The sequence below is a fragment of the Mastigoproctus giganteus genome, chromosome 7 (genome assembly GCF_048544385.1).
Source record: "Mastigoproctus giganteus isolate SK-2022 chromosome 7, ASM4854438v1, whole genome shotgun sequence".
In the NCBI taxonomy this organism is placed as follows: Eukaryota; Metazoa; Arthropoda; class Arachnida; order Uropygi; family Thelyphonidae; genus Mastigoproctus; species Mastigoproctus giganteus.
In genome coordinates this window covers 21,652,963-21,677,842 of record NC_143581.1, presented here as the reverse complement: position 1 = coordinate 21,677,842, position 24,880 = coordinate 21,652,963, and the positions used below count along the sequence as shown (strand labels likewise).

Below are 24,880 nucleotides of genomic sequence, written 5' to 3'. Positions count from 1 at the left end.
TAAATACAGAAAACAACAATGGGCTCAACACTGAACCCTGGGAGACTCCACTAATAAAGGTATAGTTCGTTTCTCCTGTTTTTCATATGTATAAAAAATTCTTTGAATGTTAGACTTTGCTCTCCTTGCCAGTCTTCTAAAACTTTGCTTTAGCATGCCTTACTCACTGGGTAACTTTATTACATATTACTCTGTACTCATTATAGTGTTCAGTTTTTTTTTTTTTTGATAATTTATATTCATCTCATGCAACTTTCATTTCTGTTACTAACTGTATTAGTTTAGATAAACTAATTAAGTTAGTAACAGGACTATAATCCTTTAAAGATATAAAAATAGAGTAATTTCTAGAATTTCTTTAATATTTGTGATTGAATTCACCATTTCCATTGAATAGAATTTAAATAATGCTTAAAGCCATGATAATTCCCTTGCGAAAATTAAAATCCTTCCTTTACTTTTGAAAATAGCAATTTCTTCAAATGTTTCCTGCATTAATACATTAGGGTCACTTCTTTCATATAGAAATTCTCATTATCAGTTAGATCACTGGTAAAAAGCAAAGTGAGCATATTGTTCCTGTGTGGGATATTTAACATGTTGATATAAGAAGCAGTCATCTATTTTATCAAAATATGGTGCAATGCAAACAATCCACCACAGGTCCCAGTTTATATCTTGAAAATAAAAGCCCCATGACAATACATAGATGCTCGCACACTCCATTGCTTGCACAACCCCCAACCTCATTCTTGCTCTGTATATTGTGTCACACCAGACTCAGTAGTAGCTTGCAAGTTCCCATCTACCCTTAAATTGGTGTGCTTCACAATTAAAAACTTAATTTCCCTTCTCCTTCTGTCATGTCTTTCCTGTATTTATTTATTTATCATCTTAAAATTCTGCATCCAGTACATCAAAATGCCATTTTATACTCTTATCATTAGTATAAAAAAACATGTGAGGCACTCTTTTCCCCAGAAATTTTCTAATTGGATATTATGTTAGCTCTAGTACTCATCTGCAATGCAACTGTGTATTATTTCCCCATTAATTTTCCATTGTCCCATAGTTTCACAGTGAACTGTGGTGTCTGGTCCTAGTGTTATAAGAATCCCAACAGACCCATTCCCCCCACTGCAGGAAGCTTTTTCTTATGGACTTTACTCAGTTACGAGCAGTGCATCTCTTTCTAGCAGTTTCATCAGCTCCATTGATAGTATGATGCAGGCATGGCAAACTACAATCAACAGCAGCTGACAGTTTTATAAAACTAACACTCCTAAGCAAGCACAATGCCTTCTTTTAACTTCAAAGTTAATTTAGGGGAAAATAAAAAAAAAAAACAAGAGGAAATGGGCAACTTGTTGGCCTTATTATCAGCAGTGACAGTACATAGAATGCATTGGGAGCCAGCTCCCTCCATCAGTAAATTTGGGAAACTGCACTCTTACTGAGTTTATTTTATGATATTGTCTGATATTTTGTCTATTGTTATTTTTGTTTGATATTAAATGCATCAACAAAAGTATTCATTCTTGGCAAAGTGTATCATATTGCTCTTGTACCAGTTGCTGATCTTTTAATGGAGCCCAGAGAGCCTATTATTGCTATTCATAAACTGGGCATCCAGGATATTTATTTTCATATAGTGACCCGCTTTTTTAATTGTTGTTTTTATTTTATATTTTACTTGATAATAGTGTATCATTTTGGTGTGTTTCCAAAAATGTTCTAAAAGCCACTCAGGGGGGCCCCCCCTTCTCCCAACACATGGCAAGAATTTGATTTGATTCTTGGCAGTGTGTTCTCTTTTTTGATTTATGAATGCCACTCAATGAATGAATTTTTCCCTCCTTATTCAGCTTCATGTTAGCTGAAATGGCAGACACCTAGTTATCAATGGTGATTAACGAAAGCCAATGACAGCTATCATCAGCTATGTTACCAGAACATAGGTTTTTCCATAGTGGTAAAGTGGTTGTTTTTTGGTACTTGCCCTTATTTCTTACTTTCAATAACTTGACTAAAAATGTATTACAATCCTTTTAGGTTAGGAAAATGGGAATAAATTAAAATTTTTATATCTAATTTGGAATTAAAAGAGGATGATACACTTATGAGAAAATTCTGAAAAGCAAAGTTCTGGAAAGTAGTGCACTATGTGAAATTGTATTTCAATAGAAGCCTCTAAAAAAACCTTTGTACTTGCAAATTGCCATGCCTTTAGATAGGATGGTTTGAAGTGATGCTCGCAGAAGGTAGTCTACCTATGCTTTTGGCAAAGCTTTGAAAATTCCTGAACATAGTGAACTAGTTCCAGTTCATATAAAAAGAAACAATAATTCCTTATTAGTTGTTTTTATTTATCCATTTCGTTGGTAAAACAATATTTGTCTATATAAAATCTATTAAAATATACTATATATATACACTGAGTGATCACTGAATTATGACCACCCCTATGAAAACTGAATGCGACCCTTTGACCACGTGAGGTACGAGAGTGCAGAGTTAGTCGACCTACGTTTCATAGGTGTCGATGGTTCAGTAGGTAGTAAAATTCCTAGCGTGATGGGTAAAAGGAAGGATTTATTGGACTTTGATAAAGGACAGATTGTGGGTGCTCGACGAGCTGGTGCCTCGATTTCCCAAATGGCTGAACTGGTGGGGTGTTCAAGAGCTGCCGTAGTTAAAGTGTACCAGGACTGGCATCAAAATGATCAAACAACCACCCGATGGCAAAACTGCAAAGGTCAGCAAAAGGTTGATGTTAGAGGTGAGTGCCGGGTCCGACAACTTGTACAGGCGAACAGGTGCAGCACTGCTGAAGAGTTGACTACCCAATACAACATGGGCCAACCTGGAACAATATCTGGCATGGCTATGCATTGCACACATGGGCTATACCAGGATACACCCATCACCTCTATACCTGACTGCATTACACACAGCTTGGTTGGCCATACCTCACGGACGCTTCCAACATCTTGTTGAATCAATGCCACGTTGGATAGTTGCTGTACTGAGGGCAAAAGGAGGGCCTACGAAGTATAAGGTAGATGGTCATAATTCAGTGATCACTCAGTGTACAATATAATTAATTAGAATTACATAATATCTAGTTTCCTCTATGACCATTCACAAGTAATGGTAGACAGGGCTCTGTCTTCTAACTTCACTAATGCTGGTGTTCCCTAAGTTCAGCTCGTGTACTCGCTCCCCCCCCCCCTCTTTTCTTCTTGTATATTAATGATCTTCTTCTTGACTGGAAATCCTACCCGTACTTTTGCTGATGATAGCACATTGCATTCAAGTTTGAGAAACCTTGCCCTACACAAACAGCTTCAACTTCTCGAATATACACTACCAATGCCTTAAATGCTGATCTCCAATGGGGCAAAGATAACTTAGTTAATTTCAATCCTTCTAAAACTGAGTCCTCTCTTATATCTCTCAAAAAACGGATTCTTATGCTTATGTTTGACCCCAGATTTGTAGACAAGATTATGTATCTCTATCAGTGATTACCCTGACTTCTAATCTCACTTGGCACAAGCACATCACAAATATTGTTTACTCTGCATCTAAAAAACTGGGTTTTCTCTTTTGCTCTTAGTGTTACTTTTCTTTTAAACAGTTACTCACTCTGTGCAAATCTCAAATCTGTCCTACCATAGATTATTGTTTCCGCATCTGGGGCAGTGGCCCTATAACATCTCTCAGGCTTTTTGACTCCATTCAAAAGAGGATAGTTAGGTTAATTAATGACCCATCTCTTACAAAGTCTCTTCATTCTGTCTTATAGATGTTCTTTTTCTGCTGCACACTTTTTCTATAGACTTTTCTATGGGCATTGTTCTTCTGAATTGGCTTCTATAATTGCTCCCCACCCTCTCTCTCTCTTCCAAACCAGACCAAACAAATGATGCAACCAGTCAGCACCATTTTATTGTCCAACTTCAAACTCACAGACCCAACTTTTTTTCCTTCCACAATCTCCCTTCACACATATTTCCTGAAAATTACAAGGTAGAAATTCAAGTCTAATGTCAACAAGTATCTTCATTCACCTTCTCAATCTTCAACTGACACACAATACAAAGTACTACAGGTTCTAATCTTCTTCCAGTCACATATCTCCCTGAAGAGCTGTTGTGGCCACTAACAAATTCCTCCAACTTCATCGATCACGTGCACTACGAGCAGCATCGCTAACTGTCATGCCCAGAAGTTCACTGATCTCATCCTTCCACCTAGTTGCAGGTCTTCCTATGCTCCTCTTCCCTTTGATTTTTCCTTCCATTATATTCTTCAACAGAAAGTATCCCTTCTTGCTATGTGTCCAAAAAATTTGAGTTTTCTTCTGTTGATGCTATTAAGAATTTTAGGCCTGCCAGTTTTATTTAATACCCACTCACTTGTTCTTCAAAAATGCCTGAATTTTCTTCCTGTTAACTCTTTCCAGATTCCATCCTTCACATTCCTATGTGGCAACTGGAAAAATTATCGAATCAATGATTCTCAGTTTCGGCTTTAGGGGCAGATCTTGACTCCATAATTTTGTCAGATCAGTGACCAACGTTTAAGCCTGTCATCTCTTTACATCATTTGAGCAGTCATTATTTATTCTTGACCCTAAGTAATCAAATTCATCAACTTCTTCAATATGTTGGAGACTACTTTCACTTTACTGGAACTGAGATTATCACCACTCACCATAATTTTAGTCTTACTCGCATTCAGAAACAGTCCTTTTTTCTTACTTGCTTCACATACTCTACTCAGTTTCTTTAAGATGATCCTTGGAATTGCAGATTAGCACAGTATTATCTGCATAACAGAGGTTGTTTATCTTCAATCCTCAAATTTTGATGCCAGTGTCTAAATCTTCCCAAGCTTCTTCACATGATACCTTCCGTGTAAAGATTAAAAAGGTGAGGTGACAAAATGCAGCCCTGCCTGACACCATTACCGATTTTGAAAAAGTCTGTGTTTCCTATATTAGTCCTTACAGTTCCATCCTATTCCTGGTATAGTAGCTTAATTATGTGGATTGGGAATCCCAATATTAGTCATTGTTTCGCATAGTTTCTCAAATGCTTTTGAATTATCGATAAAACACAAAATGACTGGAACATTGAATTCATTACATTTTTCAATAATCAGTCATAGACTGATCTGATCTCTGGTTCCTCTGCCCTTTCTGAAACCTGCTTGCTCCTCTGGCATTTCTTCTTCAAGTTTTATTGAAATTCTGCGTAGTTTAAGAAGAATCTTGCTATCATGAGAAATTAGGCTAATAGTCTTGTAATTTGAGCAAATTTTCAGATTTCCTTTTTTTGGTAGGGGAATGAAAATTGATTTCTTCCAATCTGATGGCCACTGTTCTATTTTCCAAATCTTTACAATCATTTTATGAAAAACCTCTGTACCCTTCACACCTGTAGCTTTAATCAATTCCGCTGGGATTTCATCAATTGCAGGTGACTTGCCACACATCAGTTCTTTGATGGCTTTTTCGACTTCCTTTAGTGGAACTGGCTCATGATTACACCCTTGAAAACAGGGTGACAGATTGTTAGTGTCATAGTGCAAGCACTATGAAGAGCTGTTCAAAGTAATCTTTCTACCTTCCTTTAATTGTGTTCTCCTCCATTCAGATTTTGCCCTTGGAGTCCTTAATTATATTAATTTTTGGATGGAACTTTGTCTTAAGGTTCTAATACCTTTCATAAAAAAAAATTGCTTTTATTAAAAAGCCATGTTTAAGGATAAAAAAATCAAATATGCTTAAAAAGTCACCAAAATTATACTTATACACAGAAGTTTAGCACTAGAGTTATTTAGGAAGCTGAACTCAGTCGACATCATGCTTTAAATGCAGGTTACTACTGAAAGTATATTTTTAAACATTTAAAAAATATTTCCTTTTTTATATTATATCACAGTTTGATTTTGGAATGATTATCATGTATCTAAATTTTATTCTTATGGTGTTATATTTTTACTGTTCCATGAAATATGTATAATAAGAATGAAAGTGTGCATCAGGTGGCTTTGCCGTAAATGTAAGGGGAGACTTCTGTAAGTAATATGGGTGGCAATCTGCCAATGATGTACGGATCTGCATAATTCACAAAACACAATATGTAAAAACACTTACACCAATTTTCAGTACTTTTAAAAAAAAACTTCTTGCTGATAATAAAAACTTTTAGAAAAATTTTTCTGAATGATCTTTGTACTGAACTTGTTACTTACTAAATCTACACAGTGAAAATAAGGAAGTTTAAATTGAAATAAATAATAGATCTGAAGACAGTATTTTAATTTATTATTGATATCCACAGGTGAATGCCTGGCAGTGTTTACTCCAGATCAAGCTTTTACATGCTGTGAACTATCTCTTGATGGCAAAGCAGTTGTGTTAGGCCTAAAAAATCAGCAGGTAATAACTACATTGTTGCTATGTTGTGAAACTAGTATTGAAGAAGAACTACCCCCTTCTACTTGTTATGGTGATCCAGAACGTAAAGGACAAGTGTTTGATGTTAGTCAGCAAGGATAAATGTTAAGCCACATGTATGTGGTATGAACACTTGTGGTACACTGTTCATTAAAACTATTGTTACATTCAGCTTGCATCAGATGATCGCACAGAAAATAGTTACATATTTTTTCATAGCATAACCACTATACCACTCATAATGAGGAATGTATATAAAAAGCACTTTATTTTTTGAGAATAAATTCTATTCTTAATATAGATGCATATGCAGTACATATTTCAGCTTATTAGAGGAGAGGGCTAATGCTAGTGGAGTGCATGAGTCACATCAAGACCCTCAGAGCCATGAAATGCATCCTTAAGTAACAGTACTGGCAAAAGCCTAATGGTCTATAAAATTTGGCACACTTAATTTACACATTTTTAGCAGAAGTTTAAATCAATTAAAATCTGTTACTTAAAGAGATTTTTGATGCATAAAAAACATGGCACGTTTCATACTTTAAAACTGTTTAAAACTTTTTAAAAATGCACATATAGGCTTATGTGCAGATATTTGATAGCATAAAATTTCTAAATAGTTTATTATAATTAAACTTAGACATGTCTGGAATAGACAAAATGACTTTTTCTTCTCTTGACAGCCACCCTCCCCATTCACTCATACATAATAGTTAAAACTTTACAGATAACTTTGATAGGCTCTATCTGCTCTGCTCTACTGCAAACAGTCTGATGTACACTGAATGTAAAAAAAACAAAATCAATGTTTTAATAAATAGTGTTGAACAACTTGGAATATAAGACAAGTAGACACTGTGATATTCCTTATAATCTCACAGAAGGCACAACAAATGCAGTTTGGAATCCAGCTAGTTAGCTGCTTGTAATATGAAGGATGGAAATCCCAACTCATTGCAAATCATACGCACAGCTTTAATTTCATGTGCTAAATCTAGGTCTAAGGAAACTGAAAATTGTTTCAATTATGTTTTCTTGATTTTTTTACAAATTGATGAACATAAAGATCTTAATCCTATTATGTATACTAATAAATACAGCAGTGCATAGATTTTTAGAATGATACAAAGATTTTGGCCATGTGAAATCTAATACTTATGTGAAAGAATAATTTATAATAAAAAGTTATTTATTCTAAGAATTTCTACTTGGATTTTAGCATTATACACAAAATGTAAACATAGTAATATATAATTCAGTGGTTGCTATTGCTTACTGTAAAATGAGGTAATATATATATCAAAATATTCCATGATGGAAAATGACTCTAAAAAGTTAAAAATGTATCATTAATCCAATTCCAAAAATTAGTATAAGGTAATATCCTAAGTTATGAATAAGATGCATTCATCAGAAAGTTTGTAAATCAGGAGTGATTTTCCCATATATAATGGAAGGTTGCAATGTCAAATATAACAAATTACAATTCTTGGCTACAGTATTGTTGATGCTTCTTTATTTAATGTATATATTCTGCTATATTTTATGTGTATATTAATTGTAGTATGTATGTATGTATGTATGTATGTATATCATATCAAAAAAAGAAGAAAAGTGTTGTATAGTATTTGTGTTAGTCAGTGATGGACAAGTTTTACAACTGTTGATAAGTTTTCATTCTAAAATCCAGCAATGGTTTGGCCATAAGATTGCTAGATGCAGAGTTCTGTCAACTTTTCCAGCTTTGTTGGAAGATTTTCAGTATATATATATGTCCATTATGGTTTTCCAGTAATTTGCTTTTCTTCTGAATTCCCCCCCCTCCCCACCTACCGAATACACAAACATGCTTGTTTTATCTGTTGATGTTTACCTCAGAATTGCCTTTGCTCATGTTTAGCATAGTGCAGAAAATGTGTTCATTAAATGGTGCATAATCAGATTCTAATTTTAGGCACATCAGTAGCTTAGACTGTTGCCATGGTGTATTATGGCTGTATAAATGTGTGCTCATGGACTGATTTGCATGTTGTCCAGGCTGAAAAACCCAGAATAACTTAGAGGAGGGTATCTACTCCCTCTGCTTATGATTGGCTGACTACAGCTCTGATTGAAGATGCCTTTTAGAAATTCCTCTAGTCTACAACAGACTTGTACCCGAAACTCTATAAATGAGTGACAAGTAGGGAAATCACTATACTGTCATGGAGGACCTTTGTTTATCATACTTATAACTTGCATTACAGGTACTTCAAATATATATAAAAAAAATACAATCAGGTAAAACAAAAGAAAGAAGCATTATTTCCAAGAGTTTAGGGATGCATATATTGGTACCTTCTCCTGTATTTTAAAGTCCAAATACAAAATAAGTTTACATTTTGTGCCAATCTGAATTTAACATTTCATGATGGTAAAGCTGTTTATTACTAATCATTTGTAAAGCATTTAAGAACAAAACAAAGCTTTTGGCCAAAAGTAAAACAATGATTTGGATGTTATACAAGCGGAGAGCCTTTTTACCTAATTTTTTGTAGAACACAATCCTTCTATGACTGTAAAAAAATCATACTGGTCCCTTATTCAGGAAAATGTTTCCTAAATTGGAAATCATGAAAAAGTATAATTTTGGCAGAACAAGGCAATAGCTTTTTGAATGAAACTGTATCAGATACTGTTTCATTCAAAAAAGCTATTGCCTTGTTCTGCCAAAATTATAATTTCCAGAGTGCTTGCAAAATGGCCCATTTTCTGTTTCAGTTAATACCAGAAATAATACAGATACAAAGATTTATCCCATAATAGTATTAATTCTTGATGATAAATTGTAGAAAATAGTTTTCTATTTTCCATGTCTGCCACGAAAGATGATCCTACCTGAAAGAATATAGATTTGATGCTTTCAGAATCTGTCATATGATACCGATTGAACACATTCTGTTCAGATAATACTACTATTATGTCGACCACAAGAATGACATTGCAGCAGTATAAAAAAAAAAAGAAGCAAAAATGGGTTGTGTTATAGGGCTACAACACCAGTTCTGTTGTATGGCACAATATTGTGGAAATCATTTTGATTACATCACATTTAATATACTTAATAATTCTTGCTTATCTTAAAAATCAAACAGCATTTAATGATGTGTGTTACTACAGACGAACTTGTAATATTGGTGCGATATATATCCAATTAGTTCATTCCCATTTTGCTTAAAAGCATATAACAAGGTAACTTTTGTATTAATTTATTAAAAGCTGATGCCTAAACCCATTCTTAGCACTATTTTGTTTATAAATTAAAAACTGCATTTGTTGAATTTTTAAAAGAATTGCAGATTTAGGGTCTTAAGTATCTACAAGGAACCATGTTTCCAAGGACAGGCAGCTGTCTCTGAAACGTATGGTACTGGTTCCAGACATAACGAGAGAATTCCTTGAATGGTACTAGAAGGCAATTTAATTGATTCATTTCAATAATGCATTGCTATGAGTTTCCACAAAGACAGACAGTTGCAATTTTTTTTTTAAAATTTGAAATGAAATTAGTATCCAAGCCAGATAACACTTGTGATCATAACAGATTTCATTTGTGGAAGTATATTCACCATTGATATAATAACGGTAAATATACCCCCCCCCCCAAACTTATCTAAGTATATGGCTTGAGAGAGAGAATGAATGAACAAACTTTTATGAATTTCATCTCTAGTGACTGAATGGTTAAAGTGCACTAATACAGTATAAACAAAAAAAAAAAAAAAAAAAAAAAAGAAGGCAATACATATGCATCTATAATTTTAGGTGCCTCTAGAGCTTTTGAATTATGAATTTAGAATAACTTTGGAACCAAACATTAAATATGTCAAAAATAAGTGGATACAGATTTGTCTATAGTTGTTTGGTTTTTAGGAGCATTAGCAACTAAGGCCATATTGCTCCGGGATATGCGGTGGTCATTCCCTGACCTTTCCGCATTCTCCATATTTGGTGGTGATGGGCTCAAACCCCAGTCTAATCAAGAAGCGTGTGCTACGCAGTGCTGCTCCTTCCCACCTGGCTACGGAGGCGCCTTTTGTCTATAGACTGGGTAATTAATGTGGAAAACTACATTTGGCTAAGTTAAAGTTTAAATTTCATTTCTATTCTTAAATGTGGCTACAACTTCCAAAATTATACAAAATAAAGTGAGAGCATAAAGTATTACTTTATAATAAACACATTTATTAGTAGTGTACATTCATATGAATTTTTTTCTCCTTCAGAATAGATCATGTGTGGATGCTGTTGAAAAAAGTTTGGAACTTCTATTCTAAAATACCCTTCAGAACACCTGTTACTTTGTCTTTCATGTCGCTATTATGTTTAAGGCTTCATAGCATAAGAGCATCTTCAAACTGTATTGTGCTTGCAGCTTCAGAGAGAGAAAGTAATGACCCAGAAACTTGCTTCAAGTTGTTATTATAATTCATGGTAATATTACATTAGTTTGAGGAAGTTAAATATTTCAGTTAATTTTTGGAATATCATCCAGTATCTATTTTTAGAGAGAGTGATTCTTGGGATCCAGCCTGTGACAGTCTAGCACCATGGCCAGTAAATAGTGAGGCTGTGAAAAAGGGCAATACATTAACATTCACTGCTTCATTATGCAAATATGTGGCATCAGGCTGTTTAATCCACTTGGAGGGGAACTACCCTACTTTTAGAGCTTTTTCTTTTTCTTCCAATTTGACAGAAGAAAGCCCAAAATTGCCTCTGCCCTTTCCAATCCAGATTCACCCATGACTCAATCCCATGGTTTTTAATACAAAATTCAAAAAGGTTGTTGGAAAAACCAGCAGTGAAAGTTTTGCAACTTAGGAAGCAGAAAAAGTTGCAGGGAACAAAAATCTAATGAATAATCAAGAATTGGTCACAGGTTTTTTTTCTTTAAATACCAAACACTCACATTCATTTCAGAATTTCCAAATAATTGGTCATTCAGATGCTTGCATGGTGTCCGCTGGACACCATGCAAGTATCTGAATTTTAATCTGGGAGTCAGTGACCTTGCAAATTGTAAACAAATATGATAAAAACATTCTTTATTATTACTGGTTTCTATAATTTATTTTCTTTTGATATTTTAATTGGGTTTAGCAAATCATAATAGTTTACTGTTTTCAACTCAGTAAAAAAAACCGAAAATTTGTTTTTTTTTTCACTTAATTGAAATTGGTTTTTGGTTTACTGAATTGAATTTAGTTTTTACACTGGGTTAAAGAGGCACCACACTAGTGCCCTTGTTACAATTGAGGATGCGGGTGATGGAAGATTAGACTTAAACTCATTACCACTAAAACTTGAGTTAACATTTGAAATGGCTTGCTTGTAGATTTCACTAATTCCTGCAATTTCCATGTTAATCCTTCCCCCCCACCCCACCCCCCAAAAAATAATCGCTCAGTGTCACAGCAAAAACAATAAAAGTGTGGAAGATTTGAAATCAACATTATGTGGTGTTACTTCACTCCAAGTTTAACCTTAAACCAGTTTCCATGCTTTTTTCAATCCTCAATGCAGTCTTGCCATTTTTATACAAACTTCTTGTTCCCTGTAAAAGGTTATCCTTAATGTCATATTTTTCTAAAATTTGAAAGAGCAATTTCTTGATACTTCATTAGATTCCCATGACTTTTCTTCTCTAAGATTACATTCAACAATATTTCTAACCCCTCTTTGTAAAATACATGAGTGGTACTTTAAGGAGTTCAGTTTCTCTGTAATTACATTATTATTCCATATTACAATAATAATGCAACTTGAGATCTTTGTAGTGTACTTATTCAAGCATATCTGTTCAAACCTTGGCAGCTACTGGAATCCATTATAACTCAAAACAAAAATTATACTTTTATTATGGAAGGATATATGCTGGTACATTCCACTTAAAATAATGTTCAATTCTATGTATATCAAAGTTTGAATTCAGAATGGATATATAAGTGCTAATTTATTCAGTTATATTTTATTATGACCATTGAGTGAATTTGCAAAGTGGAATGCCATACAATTTATACTCGTATATAACCTGTGTTACTCAAACATATATATCGATTTATAATTCCTGCCACCAAAAAAAGCAAAACTTTGTATTGCTCTTTTTTTTTAATCTACGATGAAAAAAAAAAAAAAAAAAAAACAATAGAGTTTTGCTTTTTGGTGCCACCAACTACTGATGATTGCAAAACATTAGCAATCATCAATGGTTGATAGCAGGGAAACAAATTATATTGTACTCAAGAAAAATTTAATTTACTTTTTATATTTTTTTTAACTGTTACTGTCCTGTTTTCATTTTTTTCCATTTATACGCCATTTTCAAAGTTGAGGCTGTCAAACAGTTTCAAAAATGGGAAAAACAAAATGTAAAGTTATTTTAGATAACGAAAAGTATAAAAGTGACTATGAAAGGAGGTTTGTCAGCACTGCTTTAAAAATCTTTATATCAAACTGTCCTTGATATTTGGTAACTGAGTAGTAAATATACTAGTCTTGCACTGCTTGTATTGTTAGAATATACTAATAGCATTTGATCTTAAGTTATTGCAAATCTGTCTTGACGGAGGGTTGTAATATAATGTCACTAAACCTTTGTGTAATATAAAATACAAAAGTACTGTTACACTGAAAGATTTAAGGTTTTTTATGGTAAAGGGTGTTTGTCTATTAGACTCCTGCCAGTGTAAGTCTAACCTAACCTAATATATATTTATGTTTATATTTTAAATATACTAATTAGGTTAAGTTAGACTAGACTTGTAACTTACACTGGTGGGAGGATAATACACAAATAACTAGTAAAGCTAAGTTTCAAATATTTCAACCCTCTCAAGTATCTTAAAAAAGTTATTTCATATTTGAAAATATCAAAACTATGACATCAAATCAATGTTAAAAAGTAGACGGTAACTAAAATTGTTCGACTGCATTAATATTAGTGAATGCTTTCACTTTTCACACATGCATTATATACTGTTTACATTGTCATAAGGTGATTTACAATGTCTGTAGGCAACTGTTTGCACAGTACATGTTTTATATACGTATGTGGGTGTATATGTGTGTGTCTCTGAATGGATGGACGAATGATAGTCAATGTAACTTTGTATGTGTGGATGGATAAATGTGAAATTACTGTTATAAACATTTTGTATGTCTTTGTTTTATCCCACACTTTTTGTATCTTAGAGATTGTAAAACTTTGTGGAAGCAGATATTTGTGATTAGTTCTAAAAGGTGTTTTATTTTTGCTGTTCAGGCTAAATGTCAATGATATGAAATGTGTTGTCACATTAAAATGTGCCAACTGTGCTCACTCAGCTCTGCCTCAAAGCCTTTAAAAACAATTGTCCAAGTAAAGCTATGAAGCTGTGAGAGAATGTGAAAATAAAGAAAAAAAGACCAAGTGTATTTTTTCCTTTAATTCTTTTATTTTTTTCACTGAATGTTAATTGCCTATACTGCTGAAAGAATATTATATTTAAAAACTAAATAAAATAAAATAATCTAAACAAAAATTTACTTAAAGGCACAGTACAGAGTTCAAGTTCAACCACAACTTGTTTTATTTAAAAAGAAAAGTATATGAACAGTTTAGTGATGTCTCTTTGTTTTAATATTCCATTAGGCGTTATTTCCAACACCTGCCACTGACCAAAAATAATAGTCTGAAGATTTAAGCAGAAGGTAGAAATTAAGAGTTCTCCACAAAATAAAAAAAAAAAATAAAAAAACACAGATGAAACTTTAAATACTAACAAAATACGTATAGAAATAATAAAAACCTGTTAAAATGACCAAGCAAAATATTTAAATTCATAAAAAAGAATTAAAAGGTCAAAATCATATCATCACGAATCAGACACAAAATATCAAACAATCTGCATATGCACGGTGATGAATGTATGTGATTTTGTTAATCATGAGTATTTTCATGAATATTTCAAAGTTGTTTAATGCAGTCAAATAATCACAATATCCAAGCAGATCGGATATTTCTGCTATACATATCTAAACCAAATAATTTAAAACAATGTCTGTATATATATATATATATATTTATTTATTTATATATATGTACACTTGATCTTCAGAAGACCAACAGTTTCAACTAAGCTTGTTTTTTTCACAGAAATGAAACATCCGTCATTGGCACCAAATAATACACACTAAAATCACAGTATGAAAACATGAAATCATTTCATTATCACAGTTTGGTATTAGCCAAGTAACAAAATATTTTAAAAAATAAAATAAAATAAATGTACAATAAATACATAAAGCAATGTACCAATGTACAATAAACTAGCAGTGCCATTCTCTTAAAACACTCCAAATAGTTCCACCTTTATATAAACACAGCCAAAGGAGGAACGACACAACGTACAATGCAAATATACATAGCAAATCAAGACAGATTACATTTATTGTGTTAATTATTTTTCTTTTTCCTGATATACAGGTATATATTTCTTGTATTTCTGAAAATTGGTGCTTTGTACAATATGAAATTTTGAAATTTGTACATAAAATCTTCTCCAAAACAGTTACCTTGGAGTTGTGTAATTTTAGATATAATTTTAAAACATTAAAGTACATTTTTAGCAGTTTATAAAAAATATTCACCATGAAAGGAGATTTAATGTCCAATGTATGATAGTAGCAACAGTTGCATAACTACTAGATTAAAAGGTCTTCACAGATGATTTTTAAAATGTTTAATATAACGCACCGTCAGTATTCAAGAATTTTCTGTTAGCAACTTCAAATAATTATGGTTCTTAGCAATAAGTTACAGATTCATTATAAATCATTATCTTATCACTGTATGTAAATTAATCATAACTGTCTCCCTTTAAAATAACTTTTTTTTTTTTTTTAAATTGGTACATTTTAACTTGTGTCATATTCAAACTGTGAGAACCATCCAGGTCCTCACAGTTTGAATCCTCAATACATTTGAGGTAGCTAGCTAAATTTAAAAATTTATATATATATATATATATTTTTTTTTTCACTTATAAAAACAAATTTAAAACTTCCATTTATTTTAATAACAAACTTAAGGAGGGTTTTTTTTAGCATGATGATAAAAGAGTTAAAAATTTACATTTTCTTTAATATTAACAATAATAATGCTGTGCCTAATAGTTTAAAATGCTATAAAATAGTTCATAAAAAGCATTTTTCTTTTAATAAAAAAAAAAAAAAAAAAAAAAATTCAATAACTTCAATTTCACATGCAAATTATTATTGAACTGTTTGTGCCTGAATATAAACCAGACTCCCAAAAATCAGATCATCTTGAAATGGGAGAAAGAATGTTTATATAATTTTTGATTAAAAAAAAAAAAAATGCACACAAATCAAGGTCAAGCTAATTGTGAAACCCCCCAATTGAATAGAATATTGGTATATAGATCACTAAAATTTAAATAATTAAAAACAATTAGTTTAAAGACAAGGAACCTCCTATATTTAATGCCATTTACTGTTGAACACTGAAATATGAATTTCTTGCAACACTACACTGTCATTTGAAATTCTTTACACAATAATCGGAACAACTCACAGAATAAACAAAAGTGATACCTTACTTAAGAGTGTATTAATTTAAATTTATGGCTTGACAGGAGGCTCCAATAACACCAAAAAATTAGGTATGATGCATTTTTGCAAGGACTCCCCTAGTTGATGTATTGTTTAATCAAAGGTAAAGCTTCACCTCTTTGTCATAACAATGAACTGTGTAACTAGACAACCAAATGAAATTTTTCCCTCTTTAAGAATTGTTTAGAAGTTGCATCCTAGTTTTAAATGTGTCAATTTTGAAGGGAGGGAAAAGTGACTTATATTCAGACTGTGGTAAATATTAGTTATACATACATAAAAGTTAAGCTTATCATGACAATTGTATTCAGGTTTTTAATTTTATGATGATGCTGATAGATGACTAAAATCATCTTCACTTCACAAAAAATTCTATAACTGTTATATCAAATGATAATAAACAAAGAAATACAGCATTTATTATTATAAAATCTATATTTTTACCCTATGCTCAGGGTCCTCAACAGTAGGCCCAACCACGAATGCAACTTCATATAGCTGTATCCGTGGTTGAGATGTATATAGTTTTCATTCATGATCCTTGATTTCTAAAAACAAAAGTTCATACACCTTTTCAAAAGCGTATTATGAATAAATTAGGTAAAATTGCTTAAATATTCAAACATCATAATCATCTTTAACACACATTCGAATTAACTATTAGACTATGGTTAGCTTGTGTTTATAGTTAGCAGTATTCCCATTATTTTTATTTTATTTATTTTTTTCCCCCTGGTGTGAAATATCGGTATTGTGCTAAATGTTTTGCATGTTCAACAACATGGAAATATAATTAAGATCACCAACTGAAATTAATAAGGGGGAGGGAGGCAGGTGAATGAATAAGGTTGCATTAGGTATATATTTGCAACAACACTGCATTCTTTTCTGCATGGATCTCTTAATCAAGTTTCAAGCAACTACTACCCCTGCTTTGAAAACATTTATATATTTCTTTATAAACTTCTGTTTCTCCATGAATGGAAACAACAAAAATGAGAAACAAAATTAAACCTGAGTTCCAGCAGAAGATCACCAACTTTCTTATGAGAAATGAATATTAACAATTTAGGTAAGAGTGGATTGAGCACATTAAACAACAAAAAACAACAATGGGTGCTATTTTTTCTTCTTTGAGAACCTGTTATACAAGTAATCTATTATAAAATTTTAATTGAACCACACAAATATCATAAACAGTTTTCTAGTGTTAGAATATTTCCTATTTAGAAAATTTTGTTCACAATTCAGGAGTAAAACGATTTAAAAAGTGATGATAATCTTTAAAAAAAGTAAATGCAGTACTTATCTGTGTACATACTTATGCATACAATAAAAACTTTGCTTATTCATCTAAGAATTTTCCAAGGGAGGCCAATTCAGTTAAAGTGTTTTCACCCAAAAATATTTTCTCTCAGTATATTTAACCAATGATATGAAATATTACAAAAACACTAAATTGTTGATCATCCTTTTAAAATTTTGCAAGTGTTCACTACCTTACAAAAGTTTTGTGTAATGAATTGTTATGACGGTGAATGCAGTTGAAGTTGCATCAATTACACGAATCATGTTTGGCTAAATATTTGAAATCAAAATGTTTCCATGAGCTGCAGATTTTCCAAGTATATCTGGATGGTCAATATTTATCATTGGAAAACCATAAAATTAAGCGCTAAGAAAACTTGTCCTTACATAAAATATAATGTTTAGTAACTGAAAAGGAAAAATCCTGTCTTTTCTCATTAGGTGAACTGTTGTAAAATTAAAATTCTGCAGAGTAAATCTGTTCCCACGACCAACTTTGAATTAACTGTAAATTCTGTTTCTTCAAATATACAGTTTGCTTTAACCCTTTTTTATTTTTACCTTTCATATAAATAACGTGCTCAAACTTATACAATTATAGTGTAATTTCTACTTTCTTCCTTTGTTTACATCCTGATAAACCAAATAATAAAGAAGATATATTTACATATCTGGCCTGCGGATGAACAAAGCTTGCGCACTCCTTCTCTATACCCATGTGTGTTTTATGGTGCATAAACTTCAGTTATAATTTTTTATGCTAATTTGATATACTGAATATGATTGAATAAATTAACTAATTTTACAAAAAAAAAAAAATGAACATCCTGGGAAATATTTTTGCCAAAGGTTCAAGTCCAGTGTGAATTCATACGATAAAAAATCCTCATATTGAATCATCATGGGGAATGCCACACCCAAGATACAGGTTTAAATCTAAGCCCAGACTAAAAAGACATTTAAATGAAAACAATAAAAACATTTTTAACTGTTTACTGTAGTTATACACAGATGTTAATCTCTAGGTGTTACTAGGTAAAACTATCTTCTCTATTTTGGCTAATTAAACTATACAAAATTTGTTTGACGTGGAACGAGTACATTAATCTATCAGGACAGTGTGCTCTCTATTTATCTATTACTGACTATTACCTTGGTGTATTTCATCTTTCACCAAGCAAAGTATTAAGTAACTTATTTATTTAGTCCTGTTCAAATATAAATGAAAGTGGGAAAATTGTTTCCATTTTAGTGAAATTTTACAAATGAATTCACTCATTCTAAACAGAGGAATCTTAGGTGAAAACACATTAAGTGAAATGGTGTATGGGAATGTTTACTTGGTATTCCATTACAACACAGTAATGGTAAATTTGGAAATTTTCTGCATCTCGTCAGCTTTCAAAAAATGCTGTTTTGAAAGTACAATGATATGTTATTTTCCCCTCTCTCTCTCTCCATAATACATCTCTAAAAACTTTTAATTATAATTTCGATTTAAGCATTACAAATTACATTACCACTTACCATAACACATTAAAGTACCACATTGCTGTTAAGTTTCAAGCCACTGTACAAAAAATTACTATAAAGAAATGTCGTGGTGCTATAAGATTGAGCATGAAATGTGAACTCATGAACTACTTGTTTCTTATGGATGGAAGTAAGGCAGATAATGATATTAAAATGGTGAAACACTGGAATGTAATTAAGACTTTTTCTTCTTCTTTTCTTTCGCGGAAGAAATGCAAGATGCAGTTACGAGTTCCTTATACAATGACTACAGCACCAAATGCATACTTGAATCTACAATGATTTACCATATCATACGGGTGGATCCTAGGAAACAAGATGTAAAGAATTAGTAAGAGAAAGGTATAAAAATATATGAGACTGGGGATTAATATGTATTTAAAAACATTTTTCATAACAGAATGACATATAGTGAAAAATATTAGCAATACTGCTATGATAACTGGAGGATGGGTGACAGTATAATAAATATATTTCATTATGAGATTATTTATTTTTATTGTTATTATTGTAATATTCTCTCTGTTTTATTTGGTCAGATACCAATGACTGAAAAATTCTATTATTATCTATGAAAAACTTACATGAAAACAATGACAATATAAAAAGAGCAATTCTTTGCTCTTGTTTATAATTTTAGTAAATACATAACATATGACATGGAACCAACATTTTTTTGAGTTCTGTATGAATAAATAAATAAAATTATCAAGGATCCATTAATGTTATGTAAAAAAATATACCAGAATCAAGAATACTAACAAACATTTCTAGTGGTAATGCAATATCTGTTCCCCCCCCCACCAAATGGAGATCAGCTAATTATATTCTTGACTGAAGACTGCTTTAAGAATTCTTCCAATATATGAACCTGGACTCTCCCAAATGAGCAACAAACTGTATAATCATGAAGCATGGTAGTTTTATATAAGATAAGATATATGTCAAATTAGAAATAACAAACCAACTGAGTGGATATACACATTGCCCTTCGTACTTTCAGATGTCTTAGTGATTAGTGTTGGCATTAGTAGTGCTAAATAATGCAAATAAATAGAGCATCAGACACACATAAAAAAAAAAACATGTCACTTGTTCACCCCTCCAATAATTTGTCTGATTCTTTCTGGATTTATTCAAACTACCAACATCCACAACAACAGATGGAAGTAGTTTGTTTCAAAAATCAACTACCCACTGGCTGGAGGCAAACTTCAGCACATCAATCTCCTGCAATCATCCTTCCTCAATTTGAATTTATGCCGCATCGTGTGTAACCTGAGCAAGAGTAAGAATGGATGCTATCAGCATTGCACTTGCTCAATGCTGATGGCATCCATTCAAAGCCTCAAACATCTCAATCAGATCATGTAAGAGGTGCCTATTCTCCAGATGCTGCAATTTGCAGAACTGAAGCTTTTCATAAATTCAAGTTATGAAAGTTTAGACTGGACTGTAGAAAGTTTTATTTTAGCCAGAATATAAATTACTGGAATAAGTTACCTACATGGGTGGTTGAGGCTGACAGTTTGGGAAAATTCAAAGGTCAGCTGGAGAGTTACCTACAGGAGGAGGAAAATGCATAAGCTGTCTATTTCCTTTATTATTTATTTAATTTAATTTTATTTTATTATTATTTTAGTTTTTTTTTTTTTTTTCCCTGTGGCTGGTGCAGCATAAGCCTTAGGCTTCCTTGCACTATATGGCCATTACTAATACTAATACTAATTTTCATGTAAGTGCACCCTTTTGCTCACCAATCTCATTGCACCTATCCCAGCAGATCTATAGCCTTCCTAAAACAAGGCCCCAGACCTGTATGCAGTACTCGAGGTGTGGCCTAACCATTGCCTTATACAATGGAATAATCACCTCCTTATCCCAGCTAGCAAAATTCCTGTATATCATTGACCAAACCCCATGAGCTGTCCTGGCAGCCTACCTGCACTGCTCAGAGCACTTCATACCTGGCTGCACAATTACCCCAAGTCCTTTCCATTTTCCACCACCCTGAGTGTAGTACCACACAGTTGGTACATTAATCTGGGATTACTACTATGCATATACAGTACCTTGCACTTGTTATTAAACTTTAATTGTTGCCATTTCTGAGCCATCTGCCTAATTTTTCTAGATCTTGTTGCAGTAGCATACCTTGGTTTCACTGTCATTAACCACCCTGTCAACCTTTTATCATCTGGAAATTTAGACACATTAAGCATGATATACCTTCATTAATATAGAAAACAACAATGGGCCCAGCACTGAACCCTGGGGGACTCCATTAATAACAGTGTCCATTGATAACTACTCTGTGTTTTGACCCACTCAGCCATCCCTTTATCCATAGCAGTCTTTTTATGTATATTCAATCAACTGTGGGTGTGTTATTCTAATTTAGTATATAAGTTGGCACACAAGTGTAATATATCTTATCTTATATAAAAATACCAGCTTCTATGGGTGTATAGTAAGTTTCTCACTCTGGGGAAGTCTACGTTCATATCCTGTGGAAGACTTGAAGAATTCTTAAAATAATCATCGGTCAAGGCTGTGGTTAACTGACTTCAAATGGGAGAAGATTGTCCTCCACTATGTGGAAGTAGCCAGTAGGTAGTTTGGCCAGCAGGTAGTTTAAATAAATTCAAAGTAGAACTAGACAAACTATTGGCAGGAATGGACAGGGGATGTGGGAAGTGGTTTTTTTTTTTTTTTTTTTTTTTGGCTGTTGTATCAGCTTGCTTCCTTGCATCATTTGCCACTACTAATACTAAAATAGTCCTCATGTGACCCTACACACTTACTTCTTTTTTTAGTCATTGAAAGCATTCTTGAAATTCCACCAGAGTTATCTACTTGAGATAGTCGGTCACATTCTTTTGAATGGTATGAAATCTTTTTCTTTTCACCTTCATTTTCCTCTTCAGAAAGAAGTCAGTCTCAATAATCACATTTGTGAAATAAACTTCTGAATAATTAAGATGGAATGCCCTGGCACATCGTTGTCCAACAAAATCCAGTTCTTGTTTTTGTGAAAGTATACTCTGACCCATCAAATTCTTTGCAACAATTGAATTTAGGAGTTTTGGAACAACTATTGCAGAGAATTTGATGGGTCAACCCAGAATTTTTCATTAACTGTTTTTTTTTTTTTTTTTTTTTTTTTTGCATAACAATGCACCTGTGCATTTCATGTTAACTGTTCAAAGATTTTTCTCAAAAAGAGTTTACTAAGATCAATCCTTCCCCACATTCACCAGATTTGGCTCTGGTAAATGTGGGGAGGGATTCTTCTTTCCCTTTATTAAATTAAAAATGAAGATGAAATGTGACTAATCATGTCGGGGAAATAACTTTGTAGGAATTTCAAGAATGCTTTCAACAATTAAAAAAAATAGTGTAACAAATGCACATCCCCATGGGAGTATTGTGAATGATTTTCACGATGAATTTTTTTTTCTGGACATTTTTTCCCCCAGAGTTTCATTACTTTTTACATGCAACATGTTCATTCATACATTGTCAAGTGCAAAGATTCAACCAGGCTCAGTGCTGTTATTTTGTATGGAGACATGGACATAAACCAAAAAATCAAAATGAATGCTCTTATTAACCTTTCTCTTTTCTTTGAATTGTTTCTCTGCTATGCTTTTTAACACCTTTTTCTTTTCAAGATAATCTTTTTTTTTTTTTTTTTTTGTAGACTTTCAATGAAAGAACTAATAAGGATTAGATACTACACTCCCTTATGTTCTGGATAGCACCATAGACTATTCTTTGTGATATAAGTAACTGTTCACAAAGAATAGTCTATGGCAGCAAAATTAATTTTAGGAAGTAATTTTTGTTACTTCCTAAAATTCCTTAAATAATTTATCACTTTCAATTAGAGAATTTTAAAATGAGTTTAAGTCAACTAAGTTATTAGTATTGTAAACATTCGGAAAATATCAGTCTTTAGAGCAACTTGTGCTTCCATAAACAATGAACTGAAACAGCTTTAACCTGTTTCAGCTGATTCATCATCAAGTTCCATTTACATTATGCAGTAGTTCAAGAAGTTTTATCTCTCCTGTCCCACATTTAGTTGCAAGACAGTAATACTAGGGTCAGTAAATTTAAGGAACTAGATAAGGGTTGAACATGTGAGTGATGTGGGAAGGTTTCTTTTCCTTCTTTTTTTTTTTTTTAATTATTATTTTTTTTATTCTAATGCTGTATTAAATTTTGCTTTCTTTCATCATTTGCCTCTACTAATACTAATTGCTAAATGATTTCATATTTTAAACCAACAAATGATGCATTCTTTACCTGAAAATGCAGTATTCAATTCAATATAAGCTAATTAATTGCTTTAAACTATGCCAAGGATTAAGATACTATGTTCTTTCCAGATTAACACAGTACAGCAGAGCATCAGTTATCCGGAATAATTGATGCCAGACTTCTTCCAGATATACAAATCTTCAGGATAATCGAACTGGAAAATTTACCGGATTAATTTTTAATTGTAAGGTAAGATTAAATAAATTTAATCTTACCTTATAATTAAATTAAATAAAAAAAAAAATAAACTAATCTCGGAAAACAGAAACATCCATCCCGGCATTTTTATGATTTTTATACAAAACAGGAAAATTAGAAATATTTTTAAATGCACTTGGTTTTCTGGACTTGGTTTTCTTTTTGTTTACAATTTACCCCAAAAAAATTGAGAAAAATAATAAATCGCAGTTTTGGGCCAATATTATTCTTACCGAATCTGGAGCTGAAATAATCTGATATTCACTTGTGGTTTCCGAGAAAACCCAGTAGTCTCTGTGATATTTTTTCTATTCTGAAGGTCACAACCATAAAACAATAAAAACAATTTGCAGTTTTCAGTTTATTAGGCTTTTTGTTTCTACAATCTGTTATAAACGGGTAGTAAACTCGATCTTTCATTTATTAGAATCAAAATTCAATTTTCAAATGTGATCACTATAACCAGTGCTTGTTGTACTACTGCTAAAACAAAAAAATAAGAAGGATCAGCCTTTCAAATTATTCCGGATAACTGACTTCCAGATAACAGACGTTCTACCGTATAACTAATAATCCAATCATTTTACACTGTGTGTATTACATGAATATAAATGTAAAATAATAATGAAAAACTAAAATGCTTTAAGGGAAAACAAATGTAAATTTTTATTAATTACTGCAGTAATATTATAACTTTGTACTCATAAATTAATTTTATTACATCAATGTTTTGGAATGCAATCTAAAACACCCTCTATATTCTAGTCTGGTTATACCAAATACTTTTAAAGTTATTTTGCATGCTAATAAATTAACCAACCTCCTTAAAAGATGTACATTCTTTATCTGCGAGTCTTGCATAATAGCAAACATCATTGTCCTTGTCACACTGTAATATTTGTAAGATCTGAAGTAAATGGTCTCGGTGTGGACTACTAGAAAAAAATTCTATAACAAATGAAACAAAAGTATTACTTTAAATAATAGTAATAATATAATAAGAAAAAAACAATTATAATAAATCATTTTGGAACTTCTTTTAATGAGCTTTTAATCTACTTATTTTAAAAGCAAGATTAATCTTGTATACAGATACTAACTAGTGTAGAGATAGGAAGAGGTGTGTGATAATAATGGTGTCATACATCTCTTCCCATCCCTACACTAGTATTAAAGAAATGAAGATGTGGACGTGGGAGAATTGCATGGGATGAAGATGATTGGGAAGGTTATATGATATCAAAATTATTTTTTGCATCCAGTTCCTTTGTAACCACATCATAATATCCTATCAAATTTGTCAGACAAGACTTTCCCTTAACAAATCCATGCTGTGTCTGAATTATTGCTGCAGTCTTGTCTAGATGATCGTGCAATGCATCTTTAACC

General features: G+C 32.2%; 2 protein-coding genes across 5 annotated transcripts in view; one reads left to right on the top strand and one right to left on the bottom strand.

Moving 5' to 3' along the window:
• The window catches only part of LOC150082632 (NACHT domain- and WD repeat-containing protein 1-like), a 229,864-nt gene extending 222,353 nt beyond the window's left edge, over positions 1-7,511 (top strand). The window contains 1 exon segment of the mRNA XM_090377558.1: positions 6,354-7,511. Within this exon segment, the coding sequence (XP_090233684.1) occupies positions 6,354-6,571 (218 nt within the window). The 3' untranslated portion in view covers positions 6,572-7,511.
• Positions 7,512-18,364: 10,853 nt separating this feature from the next.
• LOC150082631 (serine/threonine-protein phosphatase 4 regulatory subunit 1-like) overlaps positions 18,365-24,880 on the bottom strand; it is a 677,709-nt gene continuing 671,193 nt past the window's right edge. For all 4 annotated transcript variants that reach the window (XM_090377553.1, XM_090377552.1, XM_090377554.1 and 1 more), the window contains 2 exons: positions 24,312-24,439; positions 18,365-19,273 (listed from right to left, as the gene is read on the bottom strand). In XM_090377553.1, coding sequence (XP_090233679.1) covers positions 19,259-19,273; positions 24,312-24,439 — 143 coding nt within the window. In that variant the 3' untranslated portion in view covers positions 18,365-19,258. The remainder of the gene's footprint in view (positions 19,274-24,311; positions 24,440-24,880) is intronic.